The 17,448-nt window shown below is 38.0% G+C and overlaps 1 protein-coding gene across 3 annotated transcripts in view; it reads left to right on the top strand.

The window, feature by feature from the left end:
- Nucleotides 1–17,448, top strand: part of LOC111869810 (HEAT repeat-containing protein 5B) — a 109,295-nt gene that overhangs the window by 86,136 nt on the left and 5,711 nt on the right. For 2 of the 3 annotated variants that reach the window (XM_023861594.2, XM_023861593.2), the window contains 6 exons: nucleotides 380–495; nucleotides 3,060–3,344; nucleotides 6,618–6,854; nucleotides 7,440–7,591; nucleotides 9,762–9,975; nucleotides 13,678–13,823. In XM_023861594.2, the coding sequence (XP_023717362.1) occupies nucleotides 380–495; nucleotides 3,060–3,344; nucleotides 6,618–6,854; nucleotides 7,440–7,591; nucleotides 9,762–9,975; nucleotides 13,678–13,823 (1,150 nt within the window). Of the gene's footprint in view, nucleotides 1–379; nucleotides 496–3,059; nucleotides 3,345–6,617; nucleotides 6,855–7,439; nucleotides 7,592–9,761; nucleotides 9,976–10,878; nucleotides 10,956–13,677; nucleotides 13,824–17,448 lie in introns of those variants that run through there. The other variant, XM_033753564.1, reaches the window with a different exon arrangement.

Genomic DNA, 17,448 nt, shown 5'->3' with positions numbered 1-17,448 from the left:
GGCGATACGTTCCTCCGAAACGTCGGTTAACACCCCTTATACACGGTGCCAAATCCCAGAAGACTGCTTTCTTCAAAGCGGGAATAGTTTCAATGAAGACAGCAAATGTTGTTGTAAGATATACATTGACATCTGTTGTCTCCATTGAAGATATTCCAGCTTTATTGTGTTGACGATTATAACATATGATAAATAATTATTAAAACTTGCATACCTGCTTCCATCTTGAGGCTAAAACCAAACATGACAATACAAGCAGATATTTTTTTTAGAAATAAGGCACTGCATATAATCTGAATAATAACAACAGCAATAATACAGATTTCTGTTTTGTCTTGTAATGATGATAAAACATCTTTTTTTTCTTTATTCTGTACAGGTTGATATTAACAAGGGACAGCCCTTCTGTACAACTTATGGTAATGGAAGTACTGAAGCAAGTGATGAAAGCTGCTCAAGAACATTTTGATACACAGAAAAAGAAGAAAATTAAAGGTATCGTTGAACGTTACTTGATATAAGTATACGATGGGGTACCCAAAAGAAACCGAACTAATTTTTTTGTGGGCAGAGCTTTTGTAGTACCGCGTTTTGCCACTATGAGCGCATAGAGCTAACATTCTTGAGTCGATAAGCTGACTACCGTTGCTTCAGAAGGTAAGGACTAGTTTCGGCAGAGTTTATAGTGACAACTGTTTTGTGTGATCGTCGTTTTTGCAATGGCCTGAACACATGAAAATGTTGAAAAAATCCGTGAAATCATCAAGGAAGATCAACGACGGACCCTTGAAGAAATTGTGGAGCTGTCGGGAGTGACTTAGAGCTCAGTTCAGTTATTTTTGACAGAAGATTTGGGAATGAAAAGGGTGGCTGCGAAATTCGTGCCACGACTGCTGACTGCTGAACAAAAACAAGGTCGCGTGGAAGCATGCTGTGCTTTGAAAGAAGAGTCCCGAAATGATCAAAACTTTTTTTCAGCGTTTTGCTGATGTTGCTGAGGTGAAGGAAAAAAACGACGGAGGCGCTGTGAAGCATCTCAAAAGATGAATTTAGACAATGTTTTGAAAAAAGGAATGAAAGACTAGACATGTGTATTAGTGTAAGTGGAGAGTACTTTGAAGGGGATTGAAGGTTTGTGCTTAAAATTTGAATAAATAAGTTTAAAAAAAAAATAAGTTCGGTTTATTTTGGGTACCCTTCATACTTCGGTAAATACCTGAATAATTTGCTCTTAAAATTAATATGAAGCAACTCCACTCCACAGTTCTATTCATGTCAATAATAGATGATATTTTCTATGCAGCAGAGCATTAACTCTTGTTTCTTCCAGGAATTACTTTTGTAAATGTGTACTTGTAATTCAGAAGCAGAATGTAACCAGTCTTGGATGATGTAAGGCTGAAAGTGCTAGGGTGATAGAGGTACATGGATATGATAAGGGATAGAGGAGACCCCATGGTCACACCATGCCCTGCTCATAGCACTGCCTGTAGAACATAAGATAATTTGACATGAGCACTAAGAGGAAGAATGTGGTTGTGTGTTTGCTGAACTGTTTCTCCAGTAAGTCTGTTGTGACCTTGAGGGGTGCACAGGTGAATAGTGATAATCATGTGAGAGCTGATAAAATGATTCCCATCAGGCCATTTGCCAGTGAGATTATGATCTGAATTAAATAACCGGAGTTCCTGACATCTCATGGCAGTAGGTTTGTCTCGTACTGATTAGGACCTCATTGATCAACTAACCAATGAGCAAAGCACACTTCAACATGCCAGAAAGAGCAGCACACAAGACCAAGTTCCAGAAAATGAAGAACACACACAGCACATACTAACAAAAATAGATTGGTTGTCAGCGTGATTGACATCCGTCTAGACAAAGCCACAACTGCATCATTATGTAACGGCCTGAAAACTTTGGTATTGCACCCTGGAGAGTGCAATTCTGAAAGCATGGAAGACAACCTACATAGCAGCTTCACTGGAGAAGCTGGCTACCAGTTAAGCCCTACCTGGAAGATCACCCTTGAAACCAAGCAACAGAAAGGATACCACATACTTACTCTTCTCTTAAATCTCTTGCCAGATTGGTGAACATCTACAGCAGCTCCATGAGGGAAATTCCCCCCAAGGATGAATCCCAGCCTACCTACCATCCCTGGCTAGTGCAGCTGAAAGGGTTAGGTCAATTGAAAAAATCCACCTCATCGGGACTCGAATGTCTAAACCCATCTGCCTTCTAAAACATCTTTCTTCATGATTCTTCTGTGCCATCCCTGTTGAAACCTACCCTCAACTGAAGGTGACCCTTAACCACTTTCCATGCCACTTGACCGACAGTGTAGAAAGCTGAGCAATGTGATGCCTGATGGACACTTGGATGGGTGACCACTCAGGAACTGCGGTTGTCAGTGGGCGTTTTGGTGCACCCCATAGCCCTCAGTTGCTCAACTTTTATAGTTAGCTCAGATGAGGCACCAACCCCCTCTATCCCTCTCCCCTGTTGTTTTTCAAAACAGGATCATCCACCTTACACACTTCAGACCTGAAGATGGGGGCAACATATAGTTCTGAAATATCATTAACATCTTTATGTATATTTCATGTATGTGTTGGTTTGAAGTTACTGCTCTCCAAGAAGAAAATGAATTATTCTTATTTATTATGAAGCTAAAGGTTGTGACATCATACAACTTTTAAATTTTTCACCATCTTGGCGCATCAGTGTGTTAAAGTCTCCTGAGTATCTAATAGATTGTTTATGCATTAAATGATACATAAATGTCTACCAACAAAATATCTGTTGACAGACTGGTATGTTATTTTATGTGTTAAATTGTATATGTTAGAACAGCAGGGGACATAGACTGCCTTATGTGTTAGAGTGTATATGGTCTCTTAGCATCCATTAGAAATGAAAGGAAAATTTGGAGACAGTAGGATTTTATGTTACAGATAACTATTGGAAATCTTACAGTTCATTAGATATGTGTTCTGTGTCTATGGTGACATTCTTTCTTTCCGTAACATCTGTAATACCACCAATGCAAATTACAGAGATGGTGCCAGCAAATCAGGAATCGCGGGCAACACAAGAAGTAGATTTACTGGGAGAAGGTGGTAGCACTGGTGAAATAATACCTGGACAGTCCCTGGTATTTGCCGTGTTGGAAGTGTGTTTGTGTCTGTTAGTACGCCAGGTGCCTGCATTAAATCCTTTGCCAGGACCAACCCCCATAGTCAGGCAACATCACACTCTTCACTTCACAGAGGAGTCAGGACAGCTGATAGCCGCCGCTCTCTCCTGCATGGAATGTTTACCCAGACTCTGCTCTCCACAAGGTGAGTGCCCATAGTGAATACTGATCAACCAGCTAATTTTGCAGTATTTGAACTCAAAGGTTAAATGTTGCTAGTACCAAAACCTGCCATCAGACAGGCACCTGAATCAGTTTTATACGTCTCTTTCCCAGGCTTTCAAGTAGGTACTTTCCCAGAGGTTTACCTACCAAAATTGTGAATGCACCTCTTGTATCATCCATAGTGTCTACTTGTTCACTAATTGTAATCTCAATTTTAACACAGTGAGTTGATCCATCAGGCTAGTGAAGAATTGTACCATCTTGTCTACTAATAGAGTGGAAATAAAATTAATTCAGTACAACTGTATCTGCATTAAGATCCAGTAATATTTTCAGAAAATAAAATATTTCCGCTGTACTACCTGTATCTGACAATCTTAGCTTTAACTTCCTTTTTTCATCCAAAAATGTAATTGAAGGTGCAGATTGCAAACTTTTGACCATCCTATTTATACAGAATTCTGAGCTTGTGCTTAGTAAACTGTAATGATAAAATAAAAGGAATATTCTAAAATGACTAAAATTGCATTTTGGAATCGTCAGTAAATATTCTCATGAACAAATGATGTAATGTTTTTCATTTAGGCTCAGGTCAAAGCTAATGAAATAGCATATGTTACTGAAAGTTCAGGGATGTGGTTTAAAGCAAGTTACATAATATATAAGTATTTCATATATTTACAATATTTTGTAAACACCTGCCCTTTGTTATGACAGTGCATCAGTATAAACCAGGCATGTCCAAGGCATTGATCGCGGAACGATTTTTGGTCGATCTCATAGGCCTATAAGGAAATTATACGTGAAAAGCATATAAATTCACTTGTAATATAACATGATTAGATTCAGATTTTGAAAGGAAAATACATATTAGTCATTCCTATTTTTCTGTTCTTAATGAACAAGGTAAGTCTGTAATTTCAATGTATGTTGCTTTTACAACAAACATCATGTATTGTGTTATTTTTACCAATATTTTTGCTTAAAGCGAGGTACGACGATAGGAGGGTTGGTAGATCACTGGCATTTTTTGTCACTAAGACGTCAATCACAACCCGTTTGAAGTTGGACATGCCTGGTATAAACTATTCTGAAATATTTCATTTCATCGGTAAATTTTGTTTATTTTGAATATATACATTTTGTGTTTAAGAAGAAACATGACTTACAGTTACATTTTTGTCTGTATATAAGTAGTGACCAGTTCCTGTCACACTCATGAAAAACACATCATGCCTTGTCTAAAATAGAGGGAAAAGCAATCAATCAATTTATTTGTTCCTAGAATCAATATTTGGAGATACAACCTGCGGATATAGAACAATTCAATTACTACATATTAAAATAACATACATATCATACATGAGTCAACAGTACTATGAAACTTAATTACCTACATATTTCATACACAATCATACAATACATCATCCCACTTGCAACAATTCAATACCAAAAGAAACCCGACATCAAACATTTTCTTTTATAGATTAAGTGAGGACAAGATCTTTGTCATAACACACTCACTTAGGAATTTAAGGGACATAAATTCATGAGCAGAATAAATGGAATGTCTGAACTATCTTCTGCCACTGTTGGGTAGAAGGTGAAACCCAAACTGTCTTCTGCTGTTGCTAGGATATGGTGAGAGTAATGATAATGGGACAGACAAATGAAAGGCATTCTCGATCAATGGATCATGAACTAGCATGTGTTTGTGGTGGAACAGTGGCACTCCTGGCCAAGGTTATTGAAAGTAGGGAATGACCATTTCCTTCCATATCCTTTCTCTTTCATTATTTACTATTCAACACCATATAACTTGAGCTATTGACAGGATTGCCAAATGTTCCATAAATGAATAAATATTTCTTATTTATTTAATGATTCTGTCAGTAGCGAAGGCTGTACAAAATTGAATGGTAGGATAGTAAATGAATAATGAAATGAAAGGGATGTGGAAGGAAGTGACCTTATTTGAGGTACTATCCCAACATTTGCCTAGAGGTGCTGAAGAAAGCCGTCAAAACCTTAGTCGTGATACAGAGTCTCTGGGCCAAGAGTTGAGCCTGTGCCCTCTCTCATACGAAGCAGGGGTGCTACTCACTCAAATGTGACATTCAGTATAAATAAATAAATCAGTAAGTTAGTGAATGAGAACTCCAAGAAGCACATATAGGTCACACCCTTAGTTAGTTAGTTGTTGGAGAGGGTGGGTTTCCCCATGTACTTAGACCAGTATTGGTCCATTGTGCTTCCCTCTATGATATTCTACCAGTCTCTATACCCTACCGATATTGGTGCGTACAATCAGTCCCGACCGAGCCAGCGAGTTCGGCCTCTACTGGCTTGGTGGTATCTATAATGCTTCCCCCATCTATCAGAGGCGTTAGGGACTACTGTTGGGCGGGAAACGTCCTTGAATTTGGCTCAGTGACCTCCTTTGGAGATATGAGGTTCTTTTATGTGCCGTAAAGCTACGACACAGGACCCACGGCTTAAAGTCCCTCCCGGAGGACTTGTTCCCTGAATTTTTCCGCCCTTAAAAATTCCACGACCTTCGCTGGGTTTCAACCCGCGTACCACGAGTCATGAGGTGGGAACGTTACCTCTAGACTACGGAGGCCGCTGAGGTCACACCCTTACTTTCAGACTGGAAATTTGGAATGAAAAATGTTGTAGAAGAAGGTAAGAACATTTTAATTCCTTCAGTGGGTACGGTATATGTGTTGGTCATGGTGTTATGGTGTATCATTTATAACAGCATAACAAATAGGAAGCAAACTTAGTCTGTAATGGATATTTGTATTTTGATGTACACAAATTATTCTTCTTAATTAGTTCAAATATTTCAGTTCTGTGTAATATTCAGCATACATAGAATTTTGTAAAATTTTCTTTCGCTTATTCAAGTAAGACATGACATACATATTTAAATTATATGCTAGGTGAAGAATTTAAATATAAAAACAGCCAAAGTTATACCAAATTGTAACAAAACAATGTGATTTGGAATCTTGAAGTTAGATCCTGACACTTAGTATCCAGACCAGAGTTCATTTGTTTTGCTCAATTTCTTTTAGGGATGATACAGCTAAGTACATGAACAGACATAATTGTTTCCTTGCAACATAATACTACCTTAAAAGGGCCATCAACTTCAGAAATCCACTAGAATGCTGTGAAATATTCAATACTAATATAAACAAACTTGGTATTAAATACCATAACTGAAATCCATATCTTTATATTATAGGGGCTGTTGCTATCCTGCCAACTATTCTGTACCTCACTACTGGAGTCATCAAGGAGTCTGCTACAAAGAGTATTCATGATCCAACTGTAATGGCCACTGCTGTACCTGTCACAGCTGCTCTTCACTGTTTGAAAACCTTAGCTACTGACAAGTACTGTAAGGATGAGAGGTCACGAGAGGACTGGCATAAACTGTTACAGAGTGCTCTCGCAAAAGTCATTGATCTTGCCAAGACAGGTAAGGAGAACATTCAGTCACTGTCATCTCTTACTTTCTTCCATGATGGGTTGATCTTCATTCTGCACTGTACCACCATAAACACAAATGTTGTGTCTGCATTCTTTCCATGCTTTTTTTTTGTATATCATCCCCGTTCATGGCTGTTCATTCAACATCAGCTTCCTCTGAAATCCCCGACTTCAAAATGACACCCCTTATTATAGAGCATGTAGCACACGGAGAGAGATGGAAATGTGTACAAAATTTTGGTTGGCAATCCTGAAAGAAGGAGACCATTTGGAAGACCTAAGTGTAGATGGAAGGATNGCAACATGTTACAATATCATGACATATTTGTTCAAAGTAAGAATAATAATTAAATTATATAATTTTGATGTATTGAAGTGGTGTCTACAATTGTTTACTTTGAAAAATTTTCATAAATTATTTGTGATACTTTTTTCAGGAGAAATACCCTGACCTATTGCATTCATTGTATTGAGTTGTAAGGCTTAGTATGTTTTAAATTCTTATAATAATAGGAAATAATTCTTGTAGTTTCATTTGTCCATCCTAAGAATAACTAAATTGTTCTTGTTGCAGGTTCAGATGAAACAAAGCTGGATGAGTTGACAATGCTATTAGGTATTGCAGTGTTTGTTCTGCATGCTCCGGCTGAAGTGGTTTGTGCCCCAAACTTGCAATATCCTTGCATCAACCAGTTCAAACAGTGTCTGCAAAGTAACAATATCACAGTAAGTAGATTATATTTTAAGCAAAGAGTAATGTAATGGTCAGTTCAATCCATGATGAAAAACACACATTATAAGTATTAAGTATAGATCATAGAATTACTGCACTGGGTCATTCAGTAGAATTTGAAGCTAAAATTGAACAGTTGAAGCACATTAATCCATTTTGTAATATATGTTTTCTTTATATATTTTCTTGTTATAGCATCTAAGCTAGTAGTGATCTCAAGTCTAATGAAATAGACAATCCTTTGTGTTGTTAAATGACAGTTGTGTTTGCCACAGCCATGACAATCTGAAAGGTCATCTTGGAAAACATCCACATAGAAAATTGAAAAGGATATGATTCTTAGAGAGATAACTGGTTATGAAGACTGGAGGTGGATGGAATTGGTCCCGGATGATGGTCCTGGTGTTAGTGATGTTCAGCCTTCATATCCTGGTTCCACACTGTTAGCCAATCAGTCCATTGCAACCATAGAGTTACCGCAAGCAGCCAGAGGATCAGTCCTTCTTTTAGGGATTTAATATTTCAGCTTCGCACCACAGGGATGCATGAACATATACACATAAATGTTCATAACATAGTATTAGAGTTTCATTAAATAAATATTATATTATCACATGTTAGTGACTAGACACAAGGCTGGGACTGGTAATTTGATTTACTGAACGTCTATAACTCACAACTACAAATAATTATAACTCCGTGATTTTAGTCCTCAAGCGAACTATACCAACTAACTTCAGAATCAGAGTTACTTTATGACTGGCTGTTTACCGCCGATCAGTTCATCTTAGTGTCAAGCCCCTTGAGGCTCATGACTGGAGATTTTTTTAACTGAAACATTGCAGTCATAGTCCTTATGTAACATCTTCTCTGACAAGAGGATGGGTTTGTTTCTTATGAATATGCTTGGTCTTGTCAAGTGTAAATGTTGCCCATACAGTATGTTATTTCAGTGTGCCTGACTGACTGCTCAATTGCTGCTGCCCCTCACCATCACAGTTATTCTTGGTTCCAAGTCCCATGTGACTTGTGACCATATTTTACTGTCTGACAGTTCTGGGAGACTCAAGTCAAAGTCACATTGTGACTGACGGTCAGTCAGTCAGTCATTCAGTCTTGGAGGCGAGCCCAATCTGAGGCTTATGACCAGATGTTTATTACTGTTTGACAGTTTTGATCTTGTTTTTGTGGGGCGCCCTCTCTGATGAGAGGACAGGTCTGTCTTTTGTCAAAGTCATTGTCTGCAGTAGTAAGTCCTTTGTCATAATATAAAGGATATTTACATTTTACATGTTAAACATGTTAATAAATTTATATAAAATATAGACAGGGCCTCTCTCAGTCCAGGCTCAGTACAGTAGATTGTGCCCTATTTCTAGTAGTTTCTGCTATAACAGCAGTCTAGTCACTTGAACAGTTGTATGTTTGATCGCCTCTAAGTTCAAGCCTCTTATACTTTCTGTGTAGGGCTTCGCCTTGTCCAATATTGCGAACATTTTTGTTATCATGATTTTGTATGACTTCTGCTTGTTGCCTGCATAATTTTATTCAGAAGTCAAAGTCACATTGTGACTAATGGTTAGTCAATCAGTAAGTCTTGGTGTTGAGCCCCATTTGGGGCTCATGACCAGATATTAATTATTACTGTTTGACAGTTACGGTCTTGTTTCAGTGGGGCGCCCTCTCTGACAAGAGGACGGGTCTGTCTTTTGTATGTGCTGCTGGCCCCTGCCAGCACAATCTTTCTCGGGTCTGAGTCCCTTGGTACTCAAGACTACTGTCTCAAATTCGAGACTTCCCTTTTCGTTGCCTCCTATGACTCGCAGGGTCACGGTGGAGGTATTCGACCCCGCCTCCACACCCATAATTTTATTGATCCATTGGTTCTCCTTGTATAGCTTCAGTGCAGACCAAACTGAGAACACCGCTCTCAAGGATTCTTCCATTGTTGAGTGGCATGTTAAGTGGGCTGTTACCTGGTGATTGCCTGGTTATTGTTGAAGCAGAAGCCTCTTTTGGTTTCTGTGGAAACATGTTTACCAGCCGTTGCTTAGCAATGGATGATTTTTCTGGGCCCACTGTTCCAGCTTTCAGCCATCATGTCACTGCATAATAAGTGCTCATTGAAATTGAATTTTATTGACTGTATGACTGTATTGCCAGGTGAAGCTGAAATGTGTGCAGACATTGCGCACAATTTTTTCACATCCAGACCGTAGTGTTGCCACACCATATATCCATGCTTTGGCACCACGCCTTGTAGAGTTCCTGTACTCGGAGACAAGCAGACAGTTGTCATCGGATACTGAACTGTCACTTACTCTGGAGAGTATCCAGACCGTTGAGACACTCATCACACTTGCTGAACCTAAACACAGTAAGTAAGCTGCTCCTGTAGTAATGTTGACATAGAAGTCAGTAATGAAGTAAGTTCAGTCTAGAGCAGTGGTTCTCAAAGATGGTTCATGGAACCCTAGGGGTCCATGAGGCTTGGCCAGAGATGGCCAAAAAGACTTTTTTGTCTTCCTATTATAAGGTATTAGGAAAAAAATATTGTATTGAATATTTTACAAAATCTGTTTATGTGGAATGTCATAATAAATATTTTTGACATAAAATTGAATATAAATATGCATACATATGCTAGTTACATAGTTATGACTCAGCCAATTTCGTCTTTAAGTGATTGAGGTAAGAAAATACATCGTAACCTTTATTAAACATCTTGTAAACATTATGCAAGCATTAAAATATTTTAAATAAATCTGTTTCAAATTGATATACAGATAATTTAAATATGGAGGTATGAGGGTTCTTTAACTGTGCAGTGTGTTGCTAGAGGGTCCATGGACTAGATATTTGAGAAGCACTGGTCTGGAGCATTTAGTGTTTTGGAAATATTGCAGCTTCCTTGTTTGGTCCCTCCTTCCTCAGTCTTCTTCAGACAATATCCCATTGGATGACCTTATTCGTTTTCTCTTCAAATATTGCATTACTGCGACAGAAACAAGAAATTGCACAGTAATTACACTTACCCTCAGTAAGAGATGAATGTTATTTATTCCATTCATTGTTGCTTAATCAGCTGTTGAGACTATCATGATGTTTGGTAAAGTATGATGTGATGATATTATTACAGGAGAGTGGAAATCCGTCTGTTTTCATATTAGACCTGTTACATTTGTGATTTGTTTCTAAAGAACTGTGACTAGAATTCCATGTGGATTTTACATTGTATAAAATAATATACATATTTCCTATTTCTATCTTTGCTTTCCAGGAGATCTAATGCAAGGCAAGTAGTCCAGTTAGGTATATTGTAATTGGGTTTTCAATTAAGTACATTTTATGTCGTTTTTAACTACTTCTGTAATAAATGAAAACTAATTACATAAAATATTAAATCTAATAAAATAACAATAGTATATTATCTTTTTATTTCACAATGTATGTATTTTAAAATAAAGTTAGTGTAATATTTTGAAACAGAAAATAATGTAATATAAAAGATATAAAGGCACTTATTTTTGAAAATGTCTTCTCATTTTGTTTAGTTTTCTAGGGAAGGCTATGTTGGAATGCAGGCAAGATTTTAGATGAAATGAACATAGAAACCACACATAACCAAATTTTCCTCTTTCCAAGCATTCCTCAGTGGCCATTGCCATTAGCATCCAGCATTTATGTACTTTCAGTATTTCAGGTTCAGGACATAGATGTTTGTTGATGAGACATTTTTCAAATGATATAATTTGGTGACATACTTGAACACATACAGGGGGTTGACAAAATAATTAAACCCTAAGAAATCGGAATACAATTTGTGTTGGCTACATTGAAAGAACTTCAATTGGCAACACTGAATGTTCTTTTTCCATTTGTTTACACTCTGTAGTGCTGATGTCAGTTCATTAGTGATTGTGTTGCATGACAGTCCATGAGAAAGAATCTGAAGATGGGAGACTTTTCCAATTTTAAAAGAGGACAGATCATTGGTGCACATTTAACTGGAGCATCTGTGACAAAAACTGCCACATTGTTAGGTGTATTGAGAGTGACAGTTTCTGAAGTTATGTTGGCACACATGAATCATGGGAAGACAACAGCAATGAGGAACAGTGGGCGAAAATCAAAGTTGACAGAAAGAGATAATCGTACATTGAGAAGGACTGTTTTTTTAAAAATCACACAACTACTGCAGCAGAACTGATATTCATCTTGAAAACCTGTTTCTACAAAAAATGTCTGATATGAGCTTCACAAGTCAGCATTCACTTACTAAACCCCTGATTACTGAAAGTAATGCTCAAATGCCTAAACAATAGCATCTTCACCATAAGACCTGGACATTAGGCAACTGGAAACGCATGTGATATTGTCAGATGAGTTGTTGTTCATGCTGTTCCCTATGTTAGGAGGAGTTTATATTTGGAGAACACCCAAGGAAGTCTACGATCCAAAATGCTTGGTTCCGGCAGTGAAACACTGGGGATGTTCTGTGATGGTTTGGGCAGCAATATCGTGGTACAGTATTCTGTTCGTCCCATTATTACCCTTCATGACCGAATTTCTGCAAGGGAGTGTGAGGACAGATCAGGTAATCAGGTGCATCCCATGATTCAGATGTTATTTCCAAAGAACAATGCAGTTTTCCAAGATGACAATGCCCCAATTCACACAGCTGGAACTGTTCAGTCATGGTTTGAAGAGCATGAAGGTGAACTGTAGCATCTTCCCTGGCCAGCACAATCACCACATTCAAATATAACTGAACCACTGTGGTTAGTTTTAGAGACAAGAGTGAGGAACAGGTTCCCACCTCCAACATCTCTGAAGGAACTTGCAGATTGACTTCAAAAAGAATGGTATAAAATTCCACTAGAGACTGTTCAAAATGTATGTGAGTCTGTTTCAAGAAGGATTGTGGCTGTATTGAAGGCAGAAGAAAATCCAACACCATATCAATAAATGTATACAGTATCTATAGTGTTCGCATTATTTTGTTCAACCCCTGTATGTTTATAATGCTTGCTTAAATGTTTCGGTAAATAAAGACAAATTACAAACTAATACTTTATATTTGATCTAATTCATTAAAGCATGCATTTAGTGAAACTTTATGGGACTCCTGATTGTATAGATATACAGGGAGATTTTCTGAGAGCCTACGACAAATTGTTCAGCAAGAGGGACATGCTACTCATGTCAACTCATATTGCACACATTTGACTTTGTTTCATAGCCAACATGCTAGTAGCCTACACACATTACAGTTTCTCTCTGGTATCATCCCCATTAAATCTTCAAACAGCTACCAAGAATGAAGCCTGCGTGTTATATGCCTGCATCAAACATATAATCAGTCATGCCATTTTTTGTGTCAAAATGGCGTGTGAGAGCACACATTGAAACAAATGTTCATGTACAGTACCAAAGTGAAAAGTACGGAAAAGATTATGGCATAAATTTAAAGTATGTTACAGCTCCAAATAAAAATGAAATATGTGCATGCAATCAAAATAAATTTAGACAGGTGGGGGTCATTATCAGATAAAAAAATAAAGCAAAATTCCAAGTGCTCACTGGAAAGAAACTGGATGAAATTAATGCTAGGCTTGAACATTCCCCTAAAAATCCCTTAGACACTTTGCATAGGAGACCAGTGTTTAAGATTTTGTTCTCTACTTCCAAGGAGCTTCTCTACATGAAAGTGCATCTTTCATGGAGGTGCAAGAAATGTATGTTAACGTGAGGGTACATCTGTGATATCTTCTATGATCTGAATGGCTGTTGTGTGATTTCTTGACCTGTGGGCCTCTTGATTGCACTGCAGTTCCAAACACAAAAAGAAGTGGCACAAAGAGCTTGTATTTCTGTTGAACCAACAGAATGAGTTACAGTAGGCTCTCAAAGAACCTCCATATAGATATATATTTATAGTCTATGTAAATCATTATACTGTGCCCAAACTTCTATTGATCCATGCAAGTCTGTACTGTGGAGAAATTTCTGAGCTTGATATCTTACAACGTAAAAATATGTTTCTCATTATTACAAGTTTGTTTTTCTGTGATTGCAGGAATCCAGATGCTAACACTTTTAGTTCCAATCCTGGTGAACTGCCTTGTAGAAAATTCTGCTCTGAAAGAGGCTAACAACTTCACCAGAATTCTTCATGACCACAGCTTGCAGAAACTTATGAAAATTGGGCCCCAGTATCCTCAGGTATGACTCTTTAATGTATTTGGCAGGAGAAATTAAAAATCTTGTTACATCACACTGTATGGTAATTCTGTGTGATATTTGTATAGTCATGTAGTGAAGGCCCATTATGATACACAGGGAGGTTTTTACCTTCGTTGACCTATTCATGGCTCTGCACTTCATGGTGATTGACGCACCACCAGGTGTAAGGCAAATGTGAATAATACTGACTTTATTGCCAATGAATCAGTATGCATTATGGCTGATAACATTTGGAAAGGGAAGTTATTTACTTTGTGGACTGCTTGGCAGCATTATGTTTCACAGTGAGCAGTGTGGTTCATGCATGGGAATTTGTTTATGATTTGTCAGCAGTGGGCGGCAGTTATCAGCTCCATTAGCTGTTTGTTCTCAGTTACAGTTAGTGTGGTATACTTTGGAGCAACGTGTAACTCCATATGACACGTACATGGAATACAGATCTTTGAGAAAGAGTTGGCAAAAATTTTGATGTAAATATCATGATGAAAGAGTTTCCAACAAACAATTCACAATTTGGTGTATAAACATAGATCAACAGGGCTCTTAATATACAAGAAACAATAACATAAGTGCCGAGTGCTTAATGAGGAAAAATTAGATGACATAGGGGCCAGACTTGAACATACACCTAGAAAATCACTGAAACATCTAGCTCAAGGGACTGGAGTGTCGGTCTAGTGCAGGAAGGGCAGCACAATTGGTGAAGCCTAGACCTTATAAAACAACAGTAATCCACACATTGCAGCTGCGTGATCCAACTAGCAGGGTTCATTTTTGCAGTTAGCTTCTACAGTCAGTGATAGAAGGTGAGATCAATCCGCAGTTGACAGGGACAGCATTTTCAACACCTCATATGATTTGTGAATTGTAACTACTTCATTTCAAACGTTATCAGCCAACAGGCATATTGATTCATCAACAAAATCCTTATGCCCCTTACAGTCAATGGTGTATCGGTCACCTTGAAGTGCAGAGCCGTGAACAGGTCCACAAAAGTGAGAACCTCCCTGTACTTTTTGGAGAAAGTGAACACATATAGATGAATGCTTCTGTCTTTCTGTTCACATACCAGTCTTGAAAATGTGCAGTCAGTTTCAATGAAAGTTGGTATTGAGGCTCATCACTGAAACTATCAAATAAATATAACATATGTAAGATTTGAGGCTTTCACGGCGGTGACTATGAAGAAAGCAGTCTTCTGGAATTTGGCACCGTGTATATGTGGTGTTAACCGACGTTCCTCTGAAACGTCGGTTAACACCACATATACACGGTGCCAAATCCCAAAAGACTGCTTTCTTCAAATATAACATACATTCAAATCAATCCAATACAATCCCTATATTACATATTGCTGAAAAGAAACTTTTGATTTTATTGATTTCATTGTATAGGATACTCAAATATGTGATAAAAAAATAGTGGATCAAAAATTTTCCTTCAAAAATATGATGAGTATTTACTTCAGTTCTCTGCAGTGCAATATCCATAATGTTAGCTGTGCCGCAACAGACTTGTGTGTGTTGTTATGGTAAATGTTAAAATATAAAGATTTACAAGTTACATTGGTCCTCATTACTGTTAGTTATCAAACTCTGAACTACTATAACAGGCAGGGGCAAAATATTTCTCTTCTCTGTAGCATGTAGACCAGTTCTGGGGTCCACCCAGCCTCCTATGTAATGGGCACTAGAGGCTGTTTCCTTGAGGGGGGGGGGGTAAAGTGGCAAGGGTATGAATCTGAACACTCACCTCCATCTAATGCCAAAGTCAAGAATGGTGGAGCTATGCCCTCACTCCCCAATACATCCTTATGGAGTCATGCTTAATTAATTAAGCACAGGCACAACTTTACCTTCTACATGTTCCACATGTATGAGGAATAGTAACCTCTAATGAGTTCTTAATAAAACAAGCAAAGAGAAAAAAATGCTTGTTATTTACAAAAGGTACGTATATATTAAGCTGCTTTTCAATGCAGCCACTGCTGCGATTGAGACACTTGTATCAGGGATTAAGTTTTTGTATGCTGTGTCAAGTCTTCCCACTGTGAGCTCAGTCACGTTTTAACACCTTCCATCATCTCATTATTGTTGAAGTGCTGTGATCCCAACCAGTTCTTCAGGTAGGTGAACGGGTGGTAGTCAGTTTGAGCAAGAACAGGCCTGTAAGAAGGATGGTCAAACAACTCCCAGTTGAAATGTTGCAGCAGTGCTCAAGTGCGAGTAGCTGTATGCGGACACACATTGTCGTGGAACACTACGAGTACGCTGTATGCAAGCATTCCATGCCTTTTGTTCTGAATGGCCCTGCACATTTCTTTTACTGTTTCACAATACACTTATGATGATATAGTAGTCCCTTGTTGCATGAATTGCACCATCAGCACTCCTTTCCTGTCCCAGAAAACAGCTGCCATCAGCTTTCTGGCAGGCAGACAATATTTGCTGAAACTTCTTCGGCTTTTTTCGTGAATGTGTGAATCCATTGTCTTCACTGCTCTTTGGTTTCAACATTCACAAATAGAACTCAGGTTTCAACATCTGTTACTCATATGATGTGACTGAGAAATTTGCCATCTTTGTGGTATCACTCTAAAAAGTCAAAGCAGAAGCCATTCTCTGCATTTTATGCACATCCATGAGCATTTTCAGAACCCATCTTATGCATAATTTGTGATAGCTTAGCCTAACTGTGATAATCTCATAGAGAAGTATGCATAATTCATGACAGATGTCCACAGCACTCGTGATTTTAGCATGAAGAAAGTGGGTAACAGCTTGAATTTTGCAGCTGGCAGGATTACTAGTAGTAGGTGGTAGGTGTATTTTGTGACCTTACAAGGGCGTTTGATTGTGTCAAGCACAACCTACTAATCCAAAAGTTAGAACATTATGGTATTAAAGGATGTATTTTGAAATGGCTCAAATCGTATTTACATAATAGGAAACAGAGAACTGTATTACACACTCATGACTCAACCACCTTTCTTTCTAGATGGGTAACCTGCAGACATGGTGTTCCCCAGGGTTCTGTCTTGGAACCATTACTATTTAATGTTTACATTAACGACCTGCCAAGTACTCTAGATGGTTTGGCTCATACCATTCTTTACGCGGATGATACCACCATTATTGTTTCCTCAAAAGACATCACCACATTGAATCATAAAATAAATAAAATAATGAATCATATCTATGAATGGTTTCAAAATAATCAATTAGTCCTTAATCTCAAGAAGACGCATGTAATTAAATTTACTGTGCCTATAACCATGTTAGATACTATCAGTGATTTGGTAGGTAAAGTTCAGAAGATAGCAAGAAAACCATGGGTTACACAGGAGATGATGAGTAAAATGGAAGAATGTCAACAATGAAGAAGGCAGGAGGAAATACAGGAGACTGAGGAATGAATTGAAAAGAGCCACGGATAGGGCCAAAAAGGAATATCTTGAGAAGATATGTAATGAGATTATGGAATTTCAAAGAACAGGCCGTTATGATTTGATGTACATGAAGACAAAAGAACTAGGATGGAAAGAGAATCATGGGATTCAAAATGTTGGCATCGAAGACTCCCAGGGGAATAGAATAGTAGATCA

Source organism: Cryptotermes secundus, unplaced genomic scaffold (genome assembly GCF_002891405.2).
Source record: "Cryptotermes secundus unplaced genomic scaffold, Csec_1.0 scaffold245, whole genome shotgun sequence".
In the NCBI taxonomy this organism is placed as follows: Eukaryota; Metazoa; Arthropoda; class Insecta; order Blattodea; family Kalotermitidae; genus Cryptotermes; species Cryptotermes secundus.
The sequence above is the reverse complement of the archived record's forward strand: the minus strand, read 5'-3'. Positions and strand labels throughout refer to the sequence as shown.